The sequence below is a fragment of the Plecotus auritus genome (genome assembly GCF_963455305.1).
Source record: "Plecotus auritus genome assembly, chromosome: 9".
Classification (NCBI taxonomy): Eukaryota; Metazoa; Chordata; class Mammalia; order Chiroptera; family Vespertilionidae; genus Plecotus; species Plecotus auritus.
The window spans coordinates 135,179,934-135,203,927 of record NC_137783.1 but is presented as its reverse complement, the minus strand read 5'-3'; the positions used below and the strand labels follow the sequence as shown (position 1 = coordinate 135,203,927).

At 42.4% G+C, this 23,994-nt stretch overlaps 1 protein-coding gene and 1 pseudogene across 4 annotated transcripts in view; one reads left to right on the top strand and one right to left on the bottom strand.

The window, feature by feature from the left end:
* Positions 1 to 8,047: 8,047 nt before the first annotated feature.
* Positions 8,048 to 23,914, bottom strand: LOC308258066 (glycine N-acyltransferase-like). Of its 3 annotated transcripts, none has more exons than XM_080688320.1 (6): positions 23,770 to 23,914; positions 19,000 to 19,095; positions 17,825 to 17,932; positions 12,855 to 12,981; positions 11,141 to 11,312; positions 8,048 to 8,996 (listed from the first exon to the last, which is right to left on the bottom strand). In XM_080688320.1, exons 2-6 carry the CDS (start codon positions 19,075 to 19,077, stop codon positions 8,594 to 8,596), a joined length of 888 nt encoding a protein of 295 aa, XP_080544446.1. In that variant the 5' UTR covers positions 19,078 to 19,095; positions 23,770 to 23,914; the 3' UTR covers positions 8,048 to 8,593. The 3 variants fall into 3 exon arrangements, with proteins under 3 accessions (XP_080544446.1, XP_080544444.1, XP_080544445.1); XM_080688318.1 differs by lacking the exon at positions 23,770 to 23,914 and adding an exon at positions 19,385 to 19,499; XM_080688319.1 differs by lacking the exon at positions 23,770 to 23,914 and adding an exon at positions 19,434 to 19,499.
* The window catches only part of LOC308233734 (large ribosomal subunit protein eL6-like), a 63,387-nt pseudogene continuing 59,094 nt past the window's right edge, over positions 19,702 to 23,994 (top strand). The window contains exons 1-2 of the transcript in view: positions 19,702 to 19,789; positions 20,021 to 20,225. The product of the transcript in view is annotated as a large ribosomal subunit protein eL6-like (transcript). The remainder of the gene's footprint in view (positions 19,790 to 20,020; positions 20,226 to 23,994) is intronic.

Sequence of the window (23,994 nt, the reverse complement as noted above, 5' to 3'; positions counted from 1 at the left end):
TGCCAGCAGGGCAAGGACAAGGAAAACTCTGTGAGGATGTCTAGTTACCAGGCCTGAGAAGCAAGCATTTGCAGAGGCCCAGGATTAGAATGTGCCCAGCTTCACATCCCCCAGTTGTTCTGAGGCAGCCTAAGGAACACACAGGCAGGACAGCCTTGAGTCAGATGCCAAGGACTAGTGTGACCTTGGATAAGAAGTGTGACTTCCTACAAAACAGGAACCAATAGGACTTTTTAAGTTGTTAACTTAAAAAAATTACAACAAATGCTTGTTATGAACAAAGTTGAAAGGCTTCCCTCCCCCAGGTCTACTCCCCAGAAACAACCACTGTGTATATCCTTGCCCACCTGCTCCTGTGTGTGCACCCGGGTTCATAGTAGATACTGTTTTCTTTTACAAAAACGGTAGCAGGCCATGCACACTGTTTTACCCATGGAGAAGCAGATTTCCAGAGGAAGTGATGTGCACAAGGTCACATGAAGGCAGATTGTAGCAGGACTGGATATGAGTCCCTGCCTCCCAGGCTCAGTCCATACCCCACCCTTGGGCTGTGCACATTCCAATTGAGCACCCTTAATGGACACACACACAGTTTCTCTAGCCCAGCCTTGGGCAAACTATGGCCCGCGGGCCGGATCCGGCTGTTCTATCCAGTTCTCTTGCTCTCCCTTCTGCTCCTTTACTTTGAATTTATATTAGTTTACACAAACACTCCATCCATGCTTTTGTTCCGACCCTCCGGTCCAGTTTAAGAACCCATTGTGGCCCTCGAGTCAAAAAGTTTGCCCACCCCTGCTCTAGCCCATAGGCAGGAAAATGACTCAAACATTTAATAGCCTGCAACTAGCAGGCCCAGCCAATCAGAACTGACAGTGGCTGCAAATGGCCTCCCTGAGGTTACTGGTTAAATATTGGCCCTGAATGTAGGGATCTCATTTCATACCCTATATGTCTCACAATGCATAATTGGGGAGGGAACACATAAATGAATGAATGACTAAGGAGCAAAGTGGCCTTAATACCACAAAAAAAGAAACTTCTTTTGATGGAATCACAACGTTATTAACTGCAGCATTATCTGTCCACATCTTACCTAATAATAGACAAACATGTAAATTGACTATACTTCCGCCCACAGCCAATCAGAGTGAGTATGCAAATTAGAAGGCCAAAGATGGCAGCTGCCCAGCTGCTTCAGGCGAGGAGTGGCCAGGTGGGGCAGGACACCTGCTATGAGAGGGAGGGCAGGCGGCGAAGGGAGCGGAGTTTGCAGCGAAGACAAAGATCGAAGATGGCAGACTCTGGCCAGAGTCAGCAGCAAAGATGAAGAAGGCAGACTCTGGCCGGAGCGAAGGCCTGGGTCCCAGGTGCCGGAGGAAAACCGGTGCTGGAAGCCAAGGGAAGGAAGGCCTATTGCACGAGTCTCTTCATGCAACGGGCCTCTAGTAGTTTTATAACAAGGGCAAGGGACTAGTCATCAGACTGCCTGAAAAAAATTATGCTGCTGTGAAAAGGGAAGAGGCAATAATGAAAAAGGAAAGAAGCAGAGAGATGGAGTTAGTTGAAGTTTGGCAGAATTGGTTTTAGGAGATACCTTTGCACTTAGTAGTTCTGTGAACTTGGGTGAGAAACATCTGTGAATGTGAGGAGAAGGAGAGGAACAAAGAGAATTTTAACCAAGATCACATCTACTATATAAGGGGTCAGATAGGCTGAGAGATCTGGGGGACTTTTAGTCCAGTGAGCTGACAGTATAAGTCAGGGGTAGCCCAGGGGTCCTCAATTATGGCCTTTCTCACTCTGAATGCAAGTTGATGAAGATTCTGGGTTGAACCTCTAAATCATTCCTCTTCCCTCTATGTGCACCCCCACTCCCACCCTGTCATGCACACCTAAGAATCGCTAAGGAACCTGTAGGCTCAAAAAGCTTCCAGTTTCCGCTCCCCTCCTTCCAAAGGCACCTGGGAATCCCTGATTCCTGTGGCCTCCCTGCCTTTCCTGTGATGTGTTTCCTCAAGGATTTCTCCTGGCTCTGCCTTACCTGGCCATGGAGACACATGTTCTCTGCTGCGTAGCTTGGAGAAGACGCAGGGTCATCAAAGAGATGAGGAAAATGGACAACCAAGAAGCCTTGCCCAGCATCATGGAATTAACCCATGTCCTCAAACTCACAGTTTATACCACCTTTCTATCTTGCTTGGATGATTGCTGGGTTCCCCACACAGGTGTCTGCATCTCCCAAAGCACAGATGGGATCCAGGCAGACACAAAGACGAAAAACCTAACAGTGGTTCACTGCTTTGTAGGGGATGAAAAAGAAATTCCCTCTATTCTTCTGAGTTCTTAACTGAGACCCCCTGTAAAACAACAACAACAACAACAACAACAACAACAACAACCAGATTAACAAGAGAAAAACAGAAGCTAGAACAGGTATTAATGGGAAAATGAATAACTGAGAGGTGGCTTTAGAATTTAGTCTTAAGTACCATGTTATTAGGGAAAGGAATGGGGAGTGTGTAGACCTTGTAAGGGAGAATAAATGATTTTTAAGGAAGATGAATGGGCCCTTAACAGGAGTGGGGAAACTTTTTTCTGTCAAGGACCATTTGGATATTTTTAACATTATTCTCGGGGCATACAAAATTATCAACTTAGAAATTAGCTTGCTGTATTTGGTCAAACATTTAATTAACTCACCCCTAATGCCTTGGCAAGGCCAAACCAATGATTTCTTGGGCCTTATATGGTCCATGGGCCAGATGTTCCCCAACCCTGCCTTAGAAGAATAGATGGGATATGATTGTTTATGACAGTTTAACCGGTGGTGGTGCCGAGTGCTCATTTCTTCTCATGTGTTAAGAGTCAATCTACCCTGGTTGATGAAACTTCCAGGGAGATGACTTGTGACAAGAAAGTTCCTTTTGGAGGGCCTATCTTTAGACAGAGAAGAGAAGTTCAGAGAAAACTTCTCCATGCATTTGCTATTTTTCAAATGCCATTAGCTCAAAATAAGCAATATACCAAGGCAGCATATATAACCCTTCAGCTTATAGGGTTGATTCTCAATAAAGCCTGTTAAGAATAGAGTTTCTTGGGTTTCAATGAATAAGAGCGGTTGAAGATGCATTCTGAGAATCTGTATTTTGACAAAGTTATGAGAACCAAATTACCTAGGCTCTACAGAGCTTACTAGACATTAACAGGACACTGCTATTCCATTGTCTTCATCAAGCAGAACCTTACTATTCTAGGAGATTCTTGCCTAGACAATGCCTTGATGATTCATCATAAAATTTTTCCAAAATATCTATCAGTTCTTCAACAAAAGCATCAACAGACAGTTTGTGCCTTAAGGTGATGGGAACCCTTTGCCTACCTTGCTTTGCTGTTAACCTTAGACAGTTGTGTTTTCATCTTTACCTGGTCCTAATCAAGAGCCTCTCACCTCTCTAGTGAGGGACCTGCCTGAAACCAAGCATCCAGTTCTCAATAAGTTCTAACTTTGCCTTTCCTCCTCCAAGACACTACCAAATCTCTGCTGAGATGGTGTTCTCTCTGTCTCATCAACAGGTTGTATTGATGAGCTTGGGGGAGTTGGCATTCCACAGTCCCCAGGAGGTTCCGTGGCTTAGTTAAATTTGACAACTACCGGATGAAATTAAATTCAAATTGCTAAGCCTGACATTCAAGGTCCCAACCTTCTGACTGTTGTCTCACTTTCAAACCAGAGGGTCATTTACTCTTCTTTTCAAACTATAAACTTTAAACAAGCCCTTTCTCTTGTATTTTTTTTTTTTTTTACCAACTTTATGCTTTATTCTGGCCTTTCTCTCTGCTCAGCCATCTACATGTCAGCATCATTTTCTTACCCATTGTTGTAACCAGTCTCCAAGGATGGTCCCCAATTAACCACCCCTCCAAGGATTCCTGCCCCTGTGAGGTCCCATTCCACAGGGAATCAAGCCTGGTCCCATGGCTCACTTTAACCAATTCCATGTGGCAGATGTGAAACTGTGACAGTTCAGAGCCTACATCTTGCACCTCTGAGAGCCCTGAGCTGACCAGATATTTGCTGGAGGGCCACATGAAAAGGAGACACCGTGAGACTTATTTGGAGAGACAGAGGGCCCAGCTCTGCCAGCATCCTGGCTTAGCCCAGCCTTTATGCCATCTTTACGCAGAAAATGTAAGAGAGCCTCCATAGACATCCTGCCCAACTGAGCTCTCTCCTGGCCAACATCCCATGGACCAGTCAAACCACAGAATAGTGAGGGATAAGAAATTGTTTTAAGCCACTAAGTTTTGTGGTGGCTTGTTACATAGCAATAGACAACCAAATACTCACTTTCAAGGCTTATCTCAAAAGCTACCCCTTGATGAAGCTTCTTACATGACCCCACTCAACTCCCTCCTCCTCCCCACAGCTGGAAGTAGAAATCACCCAGTTCCCTGCCGAAGTCAAACAGAAGGCATTCAACTTCCGGAATGGCATCTTCCTCCTTTTTCTGGAATTCAATCTTTTCTAGAGCCAGCCAGCCTTTTTAGGTGAGACCAGAAATTTAGGGAAAAAAAATATTTTTTTCACCAAGGGTCAGAAGAATTTGATACAGAGTCCACCCATCCCCCCGTAGATCAAGCGCATTGCCTATAGAGATAAAACCACTGTCCTGGGAGGAAATCACCACTTTAACCCCTTGAATTCACCAGGTTATGGTTTACCTGGTAGAAGCTGTGATATGGTGGAGGGGATATGGAGGTAGAACCACGGGAGCAGTGGAAGGGGGAAAAGTGAAGGAGGAGGAGGCTTTCCACCTTCTTGTTTTATGGTGCAGACATTTAACTAAGTTCTTGCCCCAGGAGTATACTTCCTTTCTGTTTTAAAAGCTGAGTGCCTATAAAGTAAAAGACTCCCCTAGTGGTGAGCAGATTTTATTCTGAACGCAGGAATTGGCATCACCTACCAGCAGAGGGCAGGGCAGACCGCAGTTGTTGCCTGCCCCAGCCACTTCCTCCTCCAGGCTTTTTTTTTTTTAAACATAAAACACTTCCTTTGATTATTTATTAAAATCCACAAGAAAAGTGAAAGGAATATTACTAAGCCTTTATAAGCAAGTATGAACACAATTGACTGTTTTCTTTAATTTCCTGCTCATATGCCCAGCTTAAGAGGCACTGGAGACAGACTGCCCACTTATCCCAATGATCCATGAACAACTGCAAGCTAAGGCTGTCAGTTAGGGTGGGTGCTTCGGTTCCACACAGACACATCACCTTGCAGGCTGTTTTGTGAAACTGAATGACTCCCCTCCCCTCCAATTGTGGTTAAAAACACACATCTATAATAATAAAAGCGTAATATGCTAATTAGACTAGATATCCTTCCAGACGAAGAAGTCGGGGCTGTGAGGGAAGCCCTAGTCCTGGGTGGCCGGAGGGAAGCTTTCAATGTGTAGGCAGGCAGTGCAATTCTGCCTTACCTTCACTTTCTGTGTATGGAGAGCCTCAAGGTCAGGCAGAGGTGAGAGCTTAGAATGATCCTTCGCTGTCACTTATTGGGCATGCACACAGCCCCAAGTATGTGCATATCCCTATATACATGCAGTCTTCTAGATTCCTAGATATGTTTATAAGACTCAGATCCTATAAAGAAAAGCCCTGAGAGTAGGGGTTTGTAGGGAACTGCTGGAGATCAAATAAAGAAGAACCCTCTGAGAATGTTGCTTTTGGGGAGTTCTCCCCTCTCCAGTGGCTCCTATGCTGCTGGTTTTCACCAGGATTACAGGGCTGTTGGTTTACACGGCCCCTGAAAAGCTGGGGGAAAGGATGCTGAGGGCAAGTTCCAGCACCATAAAGCCCACTGTTCTTACTAGGATTCAACCATTTTCTTGAATAAATGCTCCTTGGGTTGTTGCATGCCTTTGGTTAATTTTTAGAGTTCTGAAGATAGACTGATGAATCTCAGAGGGAATTGGGGAGGGGGAAGGGGGAGAGATTAACCACAGATCTTACCTATGGACACAGGCAGTTAGGGTGGTGAAGGCCTGGGGTGGGTTGGGAACTGGGTGGAGGGGGGCAATGGGAGGAAAAGAGGGGACATCTGTAATACTTTCAACAATAAAGATTTTTTAAAGTTTCTTTTGACAATTTTTCCAGTGTTCTTGTTGCTTTTATGAATGAAAGGATTTTTATAGGTCTTTACTTTGCCACTCCCACTGATGGCACCCGAAGTCACTTCTGCCATCCCTGGAAAAGGACATGGCCTCTGGAGGAATTTTTTAAACCACTTCTTTACACTCTATCTCATCCTTAGTCCTTCTTTTCTGGGTCTTTTTCTTTCTAGAAGGCTCTTTGATCTCCTCTTTAGCAGATTATAATAGTGGATAAAAATTAATGAACTTATTTAATTATACCATTAAGAAAGGAAATGGCCTCATCAGAGTCCTTCTCAACTGCTTCACCCCAATTCCAGGTCGCCAGGGCTCCTTACTTCACAGCATCGGCTCTCAGACATCCAGGAGCAAGACAACCCTTCCTTTAAGGCCAATTACCTTCCAATGCAAGCAGCTTCGAAAAAACTATTTTAAAGAAGCAGACTAGATGGTATTAAGTCCCTCAGAAAGGTGTGGGTAAAATGCTGGAGGAGTTCTTAAAAGAGAGAAATCATTTTCAAATTAGACATTTTAAAAAAGGCTCTATGATAGGAGAAGCTTTAAAGGGTGGCTTTGAATAATGTGTTCTTTTAAAGATATGGCAGTTAATCATGGAGGGACATGGAGAGTATCATGCTAAGTGAAATAAGTCAGTCAGAGAAAGAGAAGTATCACATGATCTCCCTCATATGTGGAATCTAATTAACAAAATAAACTGATGAACAGAGAGAATCCAGAGACATGGGAGCATGGAACAAAATTCAGAATCTCAGAGGGAAGGCAGGGGAGGGTAGGTAGATGGGAGGTAATCAACCAAAGACCTTGTATGTATACTAGTATATGTATAACCCATGGACACGAACAAAGGACAATTAGGTGCTGAAAGATTGGATTGGAGCGAGTTAATGGGGGAAAAAGGAGGACATATGTAACACTTTGAACAAAAAAGATTAAATAAATAAATAAATAAATAAATAAATAAATAAATAAAGATATGGCAGTTAAAAGAGAATGGAAAAAGAGACGGGAGTAGGTGGGAAAGGTGAGAAATTGAAGAGGAGACATGACTCAATATGACCTAGACAGGATAATGTCATTTTCAGACCTGTCGAGATCCCCTAGAGACCATGAAGTTGTAGGAAGGGGTCAGGAGTTCTGATTAGCATTTACTTCAAAGAATAAGATTATGAACACTTACAGGTCACAGCACACCCTGACAGAAAGCAAGTCATTTGCTAGTGAACACATTTGTAAGAGAGGCAGGACAGTGGTCCAGGTGTTTAAGTAACGTACCTGAGTGAGTCATGGCTACTTCGGAGTAAAACTAAGACTCTTAAAATCCCATCTCCTTTCTAACACACTGCTTAGAACATGCTTCCCCTCTTTTTCTAACAGGAGCCTTCTCCCACCTCCTGAAGTCAATTGAGATTCAAATTTGTACTACTTTCACTTTTTTCTTTATAACACTGCAAATTTCTAAGACTATAATGATGTGATTGTACTTGTGATCTCCATCTCTTTCCTTAGATGATTGATTTATTAGATCCACACAGTTAGGAATCACCTGTTTTGTTCACCATTGTATGTTAACCAGCACAGGGCCTACAAATGTTCATGGTATGTGTAAATTCCAACATACGGCATTCTCACCAGACACTCATATTCTCTCTCTCTCTCTCTCTCTCTCTCTCTCTCTCTTTTAATTGCAATAACATTGGTTTATAACATTATATAAGTGTCAGGTGTACAACATTGTAATTCAACATCTGTATACACTACAGCATGCTCACCATGCTGTAGTGAAAGGTTTAGTTTTCCTCTGTCACCGTACAATTGACCCCATTTACTGTTTGCCCCCGTTTCCATCTGATAAACACCAATCTGCAGTTTGTGTCCACAAGTTTTGTTTCATTTATTTGTTTTAATATTCCACATATGAATGAAATTATACAGTATTTGTCTTTCTCCATCTGACTTATTTCATTTGCATAACATCCTCAAGTTATATGGTGTATGTGTGTCATATTTCACGTGATTATAATATAAGGCTTGTGATGTGACTTGGGAAAGGATGACCTGCTGAGAGACCAATCTCCTGCCAACATTAAAAAGAAAAAAGAAAGCCAGAGGGAAAAAATATAGAACCCACCAAATATTATCACCTCCTGGCAAATTGGCAAGGGTCAATCAATGAGCAAGAGTTCCAGGAAGTATAACATAAGAAAGTGTGCAACTGATATTAAGTGTGAGGAAGATCCTGGAAATGTGGAAGCTATGCTGGCTGGGCAGCTTCCTAAGGAGGAAGCTAAGGGGAGCCTAGGAAGGTGGAGTATAAAGATTGAGCCTGTCCTTAGAGACCACTTCATTACGACAATGTATTCTTTCTCTGCATTCATCACATGTTCCTCCTGCTACAAGACCAGTTCACCAACACTGTCTTATCACAGAGGCACACATTGCCACTGGTTCCAGTCACAGGGCATACGGACACTCCGGATTTTGAGACTCATTCTTTGCATGGTGTGGTTGGCTTTATCCACATGGGAATACATGGGGAAGCCAAGTTTCCCCAGAGCCTGGATCTGGGCACAGATGACATGATAGATGAGATGGTGTCCTCGGTACTCAGGCACAGTGCCTGCCATCCGCAGCTCTCCTGTCTGGTCCATCAGGGTCCAGGACACAGGGGTCCCCTCGGGCCCCAGAAGACAGAAGGAGGGGAAGGTCTGGATACAGCGCTCGATGAATCTCTGGCTCCTCTCATTGCCGCCGAAATGCCAGAATTTATTCACCAGGGCAGCATGTGTGACATCCAGGGATGAGAGTTTAAACATCTCTTGGTTGCTATTGGGAACAAGGGAAAAGAACAGCCCAAATATCATACATATTGTGAAGTATTGCATTTGTTTCCACACAGACAGTGTCATGAGGCAATTAGGCTTACATTTAAGGGTTTGTGCTGTGCCTAGGTTCATCAACTGACTACTTGTGTGATTTAGGGCTGATTACTTAATCCCTTATTTCCTTTATTTTGTCATCTAATAACTAGGGATGATAATGACACCTCCCTCCTAGAATCATCGCAAGGATTACATGAACCCATGGATATCAACTCTCAGAACCAGTACCTGGCAGATAGTAAGCACCCCACTGAAATTAGCTGCAATTGTTTTATTTGGCCCTGGCCATCACCCTCCAAGCTAGATAGGGTAGGTGTTCTCATTCTCATTTTACCTAGAAGTCAAATATTTCCAAGAAATTAAACAAGTTCCCCAATGCACATGTTAATGAGCTGTAGGTAAAACAAGAGCTGAGAATCATGGACTCTTGGGATGTTGGTGGCAGAGGGCCCTTGGCCACTGTGGGGAAGCTCAAGTCCAGAGAGGGGCAGTGATGTGGAGTGCAGGCAGCCTCCGAGGTACAGAACACTGAAGTCTGAAGGCTTCTGCTATGGTATAAGGGGCTTCAGCAAGTGTCTTGGAAAGAACCCACAATGTAGAACTAGAAGATGGAGACTCAAGGCCCAGTTATGCCTTGACCTTTCATGTGACCTGAACAAGTGATTTTTTTCATCTGAGCCTGGTTTCTGGCAGGAGACAGATAATATCTCCTACCTTGTCTATCTCATGGGATGGACAAGAAAATCAAATAAGTTGATAGATTTGGTGGTATCTTTCAGGTGGAATTTGCGATGCCATGTGAATAAAGCTTTTCCAAGCATATTAACACAAAGAGGACCAAGGGTTTGGGTGTCTCTAGATCAAATCTCTGCCATCACTTTTTAATTCTCTTCAGTGTTTGGTAAAGCACTAATGGGAGAAAATGCATAATTGGTTGAAATTCTCTTTATTGGAAATCTTTTGTTCTGTGAAGCAAATTTGCTAAACACATATTTGTTAAGCACCTACTACATACCAGGCACTGTTATAGCTATTAAGGCTCTACCATTAAACAAGACAGAGAAGGTCTCTGCAGTTAAAATATTGTTGGGCAGAGTTCAAACATCAAATAAGTATATAAGTTAACTAAGTTAGCTAATTACAAATAATCATCAATGCTATGAAAAACATAAAACTGAGTCACGTGTGGAAAATAATTGGGAAGTGACTTCACGTAAGTGGTGTAGCCAGGACTCTGTGGTAAGGTGTCATTTGAGAAGTCCTGAATAACAAAAGAAGTCATGAGAGTAAAGAATGGGTGGGGTGGGGGGAAAGACACTTTAGGGCCTAAAGTTTAGGCAGAGGGAAGAGCTGATTGAAAGGGTCTGATTTTTCAATGATCAACAGCAGGAGGAAGACCAGTGTTGCTGGGGGAGTAAGCAAGGGAGATGAGGTCTAAAAGGTAAATGAATGCTGGCTCTCGTAGGACCATGAAGGAGTTCAGGATTATTTCCAGGTGAGACAGGAATACTAGATCTTTTAAGAAGAGAGGGACATGTTCTAATTTTGTTTTTTAAAAGGTTAGTTTGGGTGCGTTGCAGAAAATGGATTATAGGGAGTCTAAGCAAAAACTGGAAGAGAAGTTGGGAGGTATAGTGTGCTGAATGGTGTGTCCACTCAAACATATTCCCACCTGGAACCTGAAAACATGACCTTATTTCAAAAAGGGTATCTGCAGATGTAAATAAATTAAAGGTCTCAACATGAAATCATCCTGGACCTTAAATCCAAAGACAATCCTTGTAACAGACAGAATAAAAGACACACACAGAGAGGAGAAGGCCATGTGAGCACAACATCACAGACTTGAGTGATGCAGCCACAAGCCAAAGAATGCTTAGAGCCACCGGCAGCTAGAAGAGGCAAGGAAGGACTCTCTCCTAGAGGCTTTGAAGAGAACAATGTCTTACCGACACCTTGACTTCAGAGAATAAATTTCGGTGGTTCCAAGCCACCCCAGTTTGAGGCCATTTTTCACAGAAGTCGGAAAATGAAAGCACGGGCTCCTGAGACATATGAGCAGTGCAGAGTGGCTGCTGTCAGACTTACATGGAATCATGTGTGCCCCCACTTGGCAATAACTTCTTTGCATTCAGCAGGGAAGGAGCCAGTTTCTTTGCTGTCAGATGGATCATATAGAGGAAGCATTGTGTTTGCTTGACCTGACTCTGTTTAACAGCTACAAGATTTTCTATCACCTCATTCAGGTTGGATTGTGTACCTAGATGAAGAAAATAGGAATAATATGAGGTATCACTCTTTCTTTCTATGTTGCCTAGGGGCTGGAAAGTTTGTGGTTTAGAGTCCTCAAAACCCATGTTCAATCATGACGTGGCCTCTATAGGATCGAGGCTAAATCACTCCCACATTTTTTAAATTAAAAATTGGGACAACACAGTACAGTCATGACTATCAAAGGTGATGAGGTATAAACGTGATAACCAAAATGTATCAAACAAGCCTATGCGCTGCATGCAGTAGGTTGCTGCTGCAATGGTTTTGAGAGGGTTGTATTTTCCTCACTACCCTGATTTTTCCTCCTGATGTGACTCTGGGCTTAACCATGAAACTTGTTTTAGCCAGTGCAACGATAGTAAATGTAATTTAACAAGAAGCTTGAAAGGAATGGTGCAGAGTCTCGCCCTCTATTTTCTTTTTCTTGCCTTCTCTCTCTGCTTTTGAAAACCCTGTGACTTCTATACATTGCCCAATCCATTTCTACCAGCACAAGCAAAGCCAACAACAGCCAGGCCTGGGTCCCTGACTAACTAGTCCCACCAGCTCATAGACAACCTCCTGTGGATAGCAGCCTCATGGATGAATCTAGGGGGGACTAGCCAAAGAATCACCCATATGAGTCCCATCTAAATTGCTGCCTCATGCCTGACTGGCGTGGTTCAGTGGTTGAACCTATGAACCAGGAGGTCACAGTTCTATTCCCGGTCAGGGTACATACTCAGGTTGCGGGCTCCATCCCCAGTGGAGGCGTGCAAGAGTCAGACAATCAATAATTCTCTCTCATCATTGATATTTCTGTCTCTGCCTCTCTGAAATCAACAAAAATATATTTTAAAATATAGATTGCTGCCCCACCAAATTGTGAGCTAATAAATTATTGCTGTTTTAAGTCACTGTGTCGGGATGGTTTGAAAACCAAATGATAAAACCAGACATAGAGGGTGCCAAGCACTTCTCATTCAAGATCTCATTTAATCGTTCAAAGGCTCTATGTTTTAAATACTATTATAATCCTCATTTTTATCCAGGTGGAAACTGATCCACAGACAGGTTGTTACTTACCCTAGATTACATAACTAATAATAGGCTTAACAGGGTCGCAATCATAGGTAGTATGAGTTCAGAAACCACTAGATTTCTCCTTTATAAATATAATAGAATGATAAACAGATGAGACAGAGGGGAAGTTCTGCTCCTATACTCATCATCCTTAACAGATCCTGGAAAATAAATCATAAGTCCTTAGCTAGTAAGGAGTTTTATTGCTTATTATTTCTTTGTAAACTCCATGCATTGCAATTTTCAGGTTCTAATTCACTGTGAAGGTGGTGGCAACAGAGAGAGAGAGAGAGAGAGAGAGAGAGAGAGAGAGAGAGAGAGAGAGAGAGAATGGATAGCAGGCCAAGTGTCTGGGGCTTGAAGTAAAGATATATGGGATGTAGGGGTGTTATTCAAAATGAAAAGTGACTCTATAGGTATAGACATGGAAAATCCCAGCAACTGGCACACATTCCAGTACCCTTACTTTGAATCTGCAAATGTTGTTTCCAGTTGATGACTTCTGGTGAGCCAAGGAATTCATGACAATTCTTGGGGTCCTTGGAGTAGATTTGGTAGGTATTGGTGTAGTGATCAAGGTCATCTACCATCTCCTGTTTGGGTTGGGGAAAGTAGAATCAACCAAAATAGTTATAGTTTGTGACTGTCATACGTGGTTGTCAGTGTTCTGTTATACTATGATATTTTAAAGGACTAAAATATTGGGTTTTCCTGTTGGTGTATTACCTTTATTGAAGAATGATTTATATTATTAGGTCAACTCAAGGACTTCCTTATTCAACTAACAATAAAAAATATCCGAATAAACTTTCCTAAATCAACTATTACTTTAAAATTTCAAATAAAAATGATCAATTTAGGATTTAACATTTCTTTCAAAAAGCACAGGAGAGTCAGACTTTTAGTAAAATGTCTTTTGTACAAACTTATTCTCTGGTCGTAAATGTGTTAGCTCCACTGGTTCCAGTAAAAAACAATAGCAAAAAACCCCCAAGACAAAGATACTTTGTGTTTCCTTCTTGTGATTTTTAAAACCAATCACAATATGGAAATAATCACATTGTACCATGCTATGCAAATTCTTAGGAACAGGCAGATGCAATTGTCAGATATTTCTAAACATCAATAATGATTTTCCAAATAAAGATGCAATATTGCTCCCTCCCCGCCCCAAATAAAATAGCTATTTATTACAAGCAAAATCTTTGGCCAGAGGAATAAATCTTGCTCTAGTCCAAAGATTTTTAGAATATGTGGGCTGTGAACATGTCTTTAACAAAATTGATGGAGGTAACAGACTTAGAATACCCACCTATAAATGATGAAACTAAAGAAAAGTTATAAGATGAATAAGTTCAGAAGATCTAATGTACAGCATGATGATTATAGTTAGTAAATACTGTATTATATATACTTGAAAGCTGCTAAGAGAGAAAATCTTAAATATTTTCACCACAAAAAAGAAACTAATTATGTGACATGATAGAAGAGTCAGCTAAAGCTATGGTGGTGATCATTTTGCAATATATGTGTGTATCAAATCTATACATAGTACATCTTAAACATACACAAGTTTATATGTCACTTATCCTATCTAATAAAAGAGTAATATGCAAATTAACCACCACTCTGCTACATCAACAAGTCACGCCCACCAGCCAATCAGGAGCAACTATGCAAATTAACCCAACCAAGATGGCTGCAGCCACAGAATGAGCAGGAGGCTTGGGTTTCCCCTGCGATGGAGGAAGCCAAGCTTTCCGCACACCCTGGCAAGCCCAGGCCTCCACTCAAGGCTACAAAGTTTCAATTATAGAAGATAAATAAATCCCAACAAAAATGGTGGCAGCCACAGAGCTGGAGAGAGCAGGAGGCTTGAGTTTCCCCTGGTGATGGAGGAAGCCAAGCTTTCTGCACACCCTGGCCTGCCTTGGTCTCTGCTCAAGGTTACAAAGTTTCAATTATAGAAGATAAATAAATCCCAGATACCAGGGCCTCCACTTGGGTCACCAGGGGGGGTGTGGCCAGCCTGCAAACCACCACAGGCCCCTCGCCCAAGTCACCTCACGCCCCAAGGGAACCCCCACCCTGATCTGGGACACCCTTCAGGGCAAACCAGCTGGCCCCCACCCATGCACCAGGCATCTATCCTATCTAATAAAGAGGGAATATGCTAATTGACCATCACTCCATCACAAAGATGGCTGTACCCACAGCTGAGGCCAAGTTCCCATAACAAGCCTTAATGAGCAATCAGCAGGGACCTGAGGCTATTCCCTCCCTCACCCCTGTGGGGCTTGACAGGGGACCTCAGGCTGTGCCCCACACCCTGGCGTCAGGCTGAGGGACCTGAGGCCACACCCCCTGCCCCAGTGCCAGGCCAGAGGACCTGAGGCCACACCCCCTGCCCAGCGGGGTTTGACAGGAGACCTCAAGGTGCTCTTCCCATCCTGGTGCTGGGCTAGGGAACCTCAGGCTGCCCCCCTGCCCCAGCGCCAGGCCGGGGGACCTCAGGCTGTGCCCCCCACAAGTTGGAGCTAGACAGGGGACCTCAGACTGCACCCCCCACCCAGCGGGGCTTGACAGGGGTCCTCAGGCCGCACACCCTGCCCTAGCACTGGGCCAAGGGACCTGAGGCTGTGCCCCTCTGCCTGGCTGGGCTTGACAGGGGACCTCAGGCCATGCCCCCCACCCAGCGGGGCTTGTCCGGGGACCTGAGGCTGTGCCCCCCCTCCTGGTGCTGGGCTGGGGGACCTGAGGCTGCACCCCCTACCCAGCAGGGCTCGTTGGAGGACTTCAAGGTATGCCCCCCCACCCCTGGTCTGGGCTGGGGGACCTCAGGCTACGCCCCCTGCCTGGCAGGGCTTGACAAGGGTGGGACTGGCCGGGTCTGGATCTAGCCCAATGGAGGAGGGGGGTGGCTGGGTCTGGGTCTCATGCGATTTTGAGGTGCATGTCTGTCATTATTTCTTCAAATAGGTTTTCAATATCTTGCTCTCTCTCTTCTTCCAACACCCCCATAATTCAGATGTTGGTATACTTGAAGTTGTCCCAGAGGCTCCTTACACTATCTTCATATTTTTGGATTCTTTTTTCTTTTTGCTTTTCCGGTTGGGTGTTTTTTGCTTCTTTGTATTTCAAATCTTTGACTTGATTCTTGAGATTCTCTAGTCTGCTGTTGAATCTCTGTATATTATTCTTTATTTCAGTCAGTGTATGCTTAATTTCTGATTGGTCCTTTTTCATATCCTTGAGGGTCTCCTAAATTTCTTGGAGGTTTCTAGGAGATTCTTGGATAACCTTATGACAGTGGTTTTGAACTCTATATCCAATATTTTGCTTTCATCCATTTCTTTCATTTGTGACTGGTTTCTTTGTCTCCACATTTTGGCTGCTTCCCTGTGTTTTTTTTCTATGTACTGGGTAGCTGCTAAGTCTCCTTGAATTGATAGAGTGGCCTTGTGTGGTAGGTGTCCTATATGGCCCAGTGGTTCAGCCTCCCCAGTTACCTGAAGTGGACGCTCTTGGTGCATCCCTTTGTGGGCTGTTTGAACAGTCTTGTTGTAGTTAACCCTTGATTGCTGTTGGTATCACTGGGAGGAATTGACCTCCAGGCCAATTGGCTGTGATGACCAGCTGTGTCTACACTGGAAGATCTATTGTGCAGGAGACACACTTATCGGGCAGGACTTGCTTCAGTAGGGCTTTGGTGCTCACTGAGTCTGCCCCTTGAGTGTGTCTCTTATGGATGTGAAGAGTTGTAATCCAGTATGGTCTCACTCTGACCACTGGGTGCACTGGCTCTTGGATCTCCAAGGAGGTGCAAAGTCAGCCACTGTCTGGGGTCGCCCAGCAAGAGCTACAGAGACATCAGCAGATTCCTCCTCTTTGTATGGGGTTTGGAAGTATGCAGACGAGGTCCAGCTGTGAAGCAAGGCAGGCTGCTGCTGCCGGGCCTTGGGCCTTCTTTTGGAAGCTCTGGGGCTCTCTGACCCAGCTGCAGTTTGACAGGTTTTAGGTGGAAAAAGGACAGGCCATTCATATGTAAAAGCCACTGTGCACAGCTTGGATGGGGTTGTAAATTGGGTGGGGTGGGGTCTCAGGGAATCACCAGGGTGGAGCAAACAGCAATGGCTGCCAGTCAGCCCTGCACTGGAGAGGTCCCTGGGTCTCCACATCCTGCACCTCTGAGAGAAAGCCACCCTCACATTCCTGTCCTGATGCCAGACAGTCCAGTTTCTCCCCATATGTGTCTGGGTCCCCCAGAGTCTCACCCAGAACTGGCGTTCAGAGCAAGTGGGAGCTTGTATCTCCCTCCCGATGAAAAGAGCAGCACATCCAGGTGCCAGCACTTTCCACACCTCTGCACCCCTTACCAGCCAGTCTCAATGTGCTTTCTTCACCTCTCTAGTTGTGGAACTTCCACTCAACCAGCTTTCCCCGCGGTTCTTGGTGGTAGCTGTTCTGACTTTTAGTTGTAATTTTGATGTGGTTGTGAGAGGCAGCAAGTATAGGTGTTTACCTATGCCGCCATCTTGGTTCTCTCAAGGTTGATATTTTTAAAAGATAGGAAATAATTTTTCCCCATAGGTTAAGAGTTAAAAGTGTTTGATTCATAACAATAAAGATGTTGAGTCTGAGAAATGTTGCTTTAATAACTTGAACCAAAGATCAGCCTTTTGTCTATGCCCTCAACACAATCTTACATTAGCACAACCTTCCATTGGATGTCTCTCTTCCCATAAACTAGATGCAAGAAATAATGAAGGGTGCTTGGTCTTCAGCATCACCAGAATGCTGTGTGGGGTCCTTTCTTGAAAACAAATTAAAACAATGAATGAGTATGAAAATGTACCATATAGCCCAGCTGGTGTGGCTCAGTGGTTGAGCATTGACCTATGAACCAGGAGGTCATGGTTCCATTCCTAATCAGGGCACATGCCTAGGTTGTGTGATCGATCCCCAGTGAGGGACATGCAGGAGGTGGTCAATCAATGATTCTCTCTTATCTTTGATGTTTCTATCTCTCCCTCTCCCTTATTCTCTGAAATCAATAAAAATATATTAAAAAAAGAAAATGTACCATATATAGTTTTAATCAGTTTTCCACATGTGTTACTTCTTTTTTTAAGTTTAGTTTTCAATTACAGTTGATATTCAATATTTTTTTATATTAGTTTCAGGTGTACAGCACAGTGGTTAGATAATCATTATCTTATTCAATTCTCCTGTTGCTGCACATTTCAGATCATCCTGTAATTTTTCTGTGGATTCATCTGTATTCTCTTCCAGGCTGTGGAATTTTTGAGGACAGGGACTGTTCACTATTCCTGGGATTCATTTCTATATGCCCAGGTCTCCCACATTGCTAGGTACAGATAAACACCTAGCAAGTACAAACACAGATGCACATTCATTCCATATCTGACACCTTACCTGCTCCTGAGGGCGGACAACTACTGTATTAAAATCAGGCCACTTGTTCACCAGGGCCTTTAGCTTGAACGGGTTTCCCTGGTTCATGTGGAAGATGGTCCCATAAACCTGCAGCATTACAAGAAAGTGGGAGGGTCAATATACAGGGGTTGGTAAAACTAGGTTTACGGTTGTTCATCTGGAAAAAGACATGCAGGTTATGATTATTACAATAGCTTTATTAACTCTGTTTCACATACTCACAACTGTAAACCTACTTATCCCACCCCTGTATTAGGAAAGAATGGTAAAGTAACTTGTTTGATCAGGACAGCTTTATTTCTATGAAATCATGGAATTTTATCATGGAAAGGTGTCTAATGAGTATTTCTGCCAAATAATTTTAAGTTTTAGTATTTTGCCTCAATAAATGTATCTTTTATAAATATATTCACATTGTAAAATATTCAGACTAATAAATTTATAAATAAAAATCATGAACTCTCCCAATTGTAAAATTTAATACACATTTAATGTAATGTATGTCAATTGTATCTCAGTTTTTAAAAAAAGAGAAAAAATCTTTTAATAGATTGCCTACTATTTATGTACATGCACAACAAATTTTGCAAAATTAAAAAAATCACATAGATGTGATATTGAAATGTTTTCTCCATTGAATAAATACATTCTAGTCATATTTCTTTTCAATAAATAAAAATAATTTTAATGACTTCAGAGCATTCTATGACATGGATGAACAAACCTTATTTTTTAAACTTTTAATTTATTCATATGAAGTGGCAAAGAAAGTACAAAGAGGTTTCATAATATATCTCCCTTGCAAAGAGGTGATGTGAACTAAATGAGATGTAGCGTGAGTGAATTCCTGACCAGCTGGTGTGGCTCAATGTTGACCTATGAACCAGGAGGTCATGGTTTGATTCCAGGTCAGGGCACATGCCCTGGTTGCCAGCTCAGTCCCCAGTAGGGAGCATGCAGGAAGCAGCTGATAATGACTCTCATCATTGATGTTTTTATTTCTCTCTACCTCTCCCTTCCTCTCTGAAATAAAAAAAAAAAAAATATATATATATATATATTTTAAAAATAGATGCCTATTAGCAGCTCATTCTCTTTCCCACTCTGTCACAGAAGATGCTACCCTTGTTTCTTTGAGATTGTCCCAGTCTCACCTTTAAGGACTCAGGAAGGCTCTTCCTCAAGGATTTTTCTAGCATCTGCAGCATCTGTGGACCCTGCAAGTGGAGCATCTTGGCAGGTATTTTAGCCTAGAGGGAGGATCAACAAACAGCCAGGATGTAAAAATGCTGAACCTATAGGAACTAGATCCACACACCTTTACCTGAATCTTAGAAGGTAACAGGTAAGATAAGTCTGCCCTCTTCTAAAGTAACTGCCTTGGGGGAAGAGAAAGTAGAGTCACTCTAGATTTCTAGCCTTACTTTGAAGGAGACACACCATAAAAGTTCTGAGGGAACTACCAGGGAGAAACAAGAGTAGAAGATACTGTGCTAATGCCCACAACCTTCTTCAGTGCCCTCTATTGATGTTACCCACACTGAAGTCCTCAGTAACACCAAGGAAGGAGGAGATTGGCAGAAAGCACCTGGTTCTCTTTCTGAAAGTTTTCCCTTCACTTTCTGACAGGACCCTAAATTTTCATTTAATACACATTTATTTTAACAAACATGTTATTTAAATATGCTAGTGAGTCTTTGGGATCAGGTTGCAGTCAATGATTAGCCCAATGCCACCACTAGCAATCTCTGTAATCTTCAAAAAGTTACTTACCCTCTTTGTACCACGGTTTACTCATTAATCCTAATGAAAACAGATTCTACCTAGAAAATTATTGCCTCTTTCCCATCTGCAAGATGGTGGGTGAAGAAGCTGAGAGGCAAGATACTAAGGAGAAGAAACCTGGAGCCAAGAAGGCTCATGCTGATGACAAGTTTAAGAAGGGTAACCCTTGCCCTAGCTGATTTGGCTCAGTGGACAGGGCATCGGCTTGTGGACTCAAAGGTTCTGGGTTTGATTCCAGTCAGGGGCACATGCCCTGGTTGCAGGCTTGATTCCCAGTAGGGGGTATACAGGAGGCAGCCAATCAATTATTCTCTCTCACTGATGTTTCTATCTCTCTCTCTCTCTCCCTTCCTCTCTGAAATCAAGAAAAATATATTTAAAAAAAGAAAGGTAACCCCAAGGTCAAGACAAGTAAGAAGAGGAAGCCCCATTCAGCCGAAACCCTGTCCTGGTCAGAGGAATTGGCAGATATTCCTGGTCGGCTATGTATTCCAGAAAGGCCATGTACAAGTGGAAGTATTCAGTAGCTAAATCCTGGATTGAAACGAAAAAGTTCTTGCTACTGTCACAAAACCAGTTGATAGTGACAAGAAAGGTGGTACCCAAGTGCTTACACTTTGCAAAATGCCTAGATACTAGCCCAATGAAGATGTACCACCAAAGCTGTTGAGCCACGACAAGAAACCCTTCAGTCAGCATGTGAGAAAACTGTGGGCCAACATCACTCCCGGGTCCATTCTGATCATCCTCCCTGGGCACCACGGAGGCAAGAAAGTGGTTTTCCTAGAGCAGCTGAGCAGGGGCCTTAATGCCTGCATCTCTGTGCCTTAATTAAGTTCCTCTGCATAGAACACACCAGAAATTCATCATCAGCACCTCTACCAAGATGGGTACCAGTGGTGTGAAAATCCCAAACATCTCACTGGTGCTTACTTCAGGAAGAAGGAGCAGTGCAAGCCCAGATACTAAGAGGGTGAGATCCTCGACACCGAGAAACAGAAATATGAGAGGACAGAGAAGTGGGAGGTTGATCAGAAAGCCATGGATTTGTAACTTCTGCCAAAAATCAAAGGTGTTCCTCAGCTCCAGGCTACCTCCCCTCTGTGTTTGCTCTCACCAACTGGCTTTATCCTCCCAAATTGGTGTCCGAAATTTCTTACAAAAACCTAACTGAACACCTTATTGGTTTAGAAATAAAAAGAAAATCATAGGGATGGTTAAATGCGTTAATACATATTAAGTGCATAGTAGAGTTTCTAGCATATAATAACTCAAAATCATTATTTTTATTACTATTATTAATATCATTACTGGCAGCTAACCACACAGTATTTCAGCTCAGTCCGTTGGATTGTTTTTGTTGTTTTTTTAAGAAATGGGGTGTAACTTTAACCTAGTCCACAGTGTGAGTGCTTTCAGTGTGAATAGTGTCCTAAGAATAACACCAGCACTTATGTGAGACAGTTTATGAGGATTAAATGAGGTAATCTAGGCACTGGCACCAGTGAGTAAAAAAGTCCATGGGAATTTCTTAGTAAGTGCCTGGTACAGAACAGTATTTGTGTGTCATGATTATCATCATTCCATGAAGGAAGCAGAGAAAAGATTGTTTGATGTACTAAGCCCTTTAGTGCTGAGCACTCTGGCTATCCAGAACTCTGGCCAGGATGTTCTCCTCTCTCCTTCTTTCTTCCTTCCTCTCTTCCTTCCTCTCTTCCTTCCTCTCTTCCTTCTCCCCTCCCTCCCTCCCTCCCTCCCTCCCTCCCTCCCTCCCTCCCTCCCTCCCTCCCTCCCTCCCTCCCTCCCTCCCTCCCTTCCTTCCTTCCTTCCTTCCTTCCTTCCTTCCTTCCTTCCTTCCTTCCTTTCCTCCCTCTCTCTCTTTTTTTTCTTTCTTGGTTTAAGAAGCCAGGTCCTGTGGGAATGATTAGCTACAGAGACTTGTACAGATGGAACCAGTGGTGGTCGCTTTCAATGGGAAAATATTTCTGGTTCCAAAGATCTCATATACTCTTTGACACCTGCTGTTTGAGCAGGTTGAAATTGTTTGCACGACTAAATGTTCTTGAATTTTCCATGTGCATGTGTCCTGCCCCACACCCTTAGTTGCTTGCCAGCCATTTTATCCTCTCTAAGGCTACTTCTGAGTTTGGGAAGAAAGCAGTCTTTGCTGGCATCATGATTTTTGTTGTCTCTTTTAAAAACAGCTTCAACGCTGAGTAATTTAAATGGGCACAATTAAAAGCATATAATATGAACAAGTCTATATAATGTGAACACGTTATAAGCCCATGAAACCTTCATCACCCTTAAGAGAGAGAACATTTTCTTCATCCTCAACATTTCTGAAACTTGAAGTGTCTCTAAAATAGCTTATGTGGGCTTTCAGCCTTGGCAGTGGGCAAAGTCCACAAAAAAGGGGCTTTAGACTCAGTCTTCCCCTTACTGAAAATGTTTTCAAAAGGGACAACTCAAACAAGGAAAAGGAGTTGTAAAGAGTAGTTTTATAAAGCAGCATCAACAAATGGGGAAAAATAAGACAGTCTCTTTTGTTACTGGGATAAGGTTACATAAATTATGACCTGTTAGTATATTGCAACTGCAAGGAGCCATTAACCTAAGAACCTTGATACACACACAGGCATGCACAAGGGACAGTATTAAAACAAAAGGAGAAAATATGGAACAGAAAATAGTACATAGTTTTTTATTATTATTATAATATATAAACTGTGCTTATACATATCCAATATGCAATATACATGAGAATTTTAAGAATATAGAAAGTAAACTTTAGAAGGGAAAATAAAATATTAAAAAGTATTTTATAAAAAAAAAGAAAAATTCTACTATCCAGTTAATATGAATACATATTAACTTGAGAATATGTATCCAGCTGAAACCAGTTTGGCTCAGTGGATAGAGCGTCAGCTTGCGGACTGAAGGGTCCCAGGTTCAATTCCGGTCAAGGGCATGTACCTTGGTTGCGGGCACGTCCCCAGTGCGGGGTGTGCAGGAGGCAGCTGATCGATGTTTCTCTCTCATCGATGTTTCTAACTCTCTATCCCTGTCCCTTCTTCTCTGTAAAAAATCAATAAAATATATTTTTTTAAAAAAGAATATGTATCCATTTGTTTTAACACATTATTTTATTTTTCATAAAAATAAGGCATGACATATATACAATTTTGTAACTTGTTTTTAAATTTAAAATAACATAATCCATGTCATCAAATATGTTTAAAAATGAATGTTAATAAGTATCTACAGATAATGAATATATATTTCATTATTATAAATAATAGATATTATATTTTTATTATTTCATTACATGCATGTACCATACATATTTTGAACCAGTATCCTATTGTTGGACATTAGGGTTGTTAACTATTTTACTCTATTGTTAATAATTTTCTGTTGAACAGATTCTGTAATTATACATATATCCATGTTTATTTTCTTAATATAAAGTTTTTGGAAGTGGAACTGCTGGATGAAAAGCTTATTTTTAAGCTTTAAATAATATTCAAATATATTAAACAAAATTTTAAAATTTAAAAAACCTATTTTATGGTCAGAGCATTATAGATAAAATCTTTTAAATTATCCTCCCCCCCCCCCCCCACACACAAGATTTAAATGAACAGTACATCTGGTCTGAATATTTCCTCTCTGATTTTAATAGAGTACTTTACTCTCCTGGTTAACATTTATCCAAGGAACAAGCTGCTTCCTTTAGACTGTTTCCCCAAGGAAAAACAAAATAATGTCTGCATAGTATCTCTCTAAACTAGGTGCTAAATTAATCTTACTTAGACCAAGAATCCTTTCTTGCCAATGTTATTACCTCTCCCTTCACCCACCAGCTTCCAAAATCCCTTCATAACATTTGTTTGTTCAGAATGGAGAACTGACTTAGTCCTCCTGAGAATTTTTCCACCGTACATCTGCTGTGTACATAGTAGGTGCAGAAATGTTGTCTCTCAAATGGAATAGATTCCCTTTCCCATGGTCCAAGTATCACTAAATAAGCTCATCACTTCCCCTCTAAAAAAACCAAGGTCATTTGTTGTAGGAGAAAAGGGAGAAGAGGGGGATGTCACAAAGCAGTGTTTTTTTCCAGTGAGATGAGTTCTCACCTGGAAGGTGAACTCCACGCAGACTGGTCCCCAGAGCAAATGAGAGCAGCAGACTTTTTCAGACTAAAAAATCCCCTTTGTCCTTGCATGCACAGCTCAGACCTGCAAAGCGTGTTTTGGTAAATTTCCTACAGAAATCATTAAGCTGAAGCTCTTAATGTGGACCTTGCTCTTTGAAGAGCTGGGGGTGGAGGATGGGGAGGTGGAGAGCTTCTGTAAGCTGGT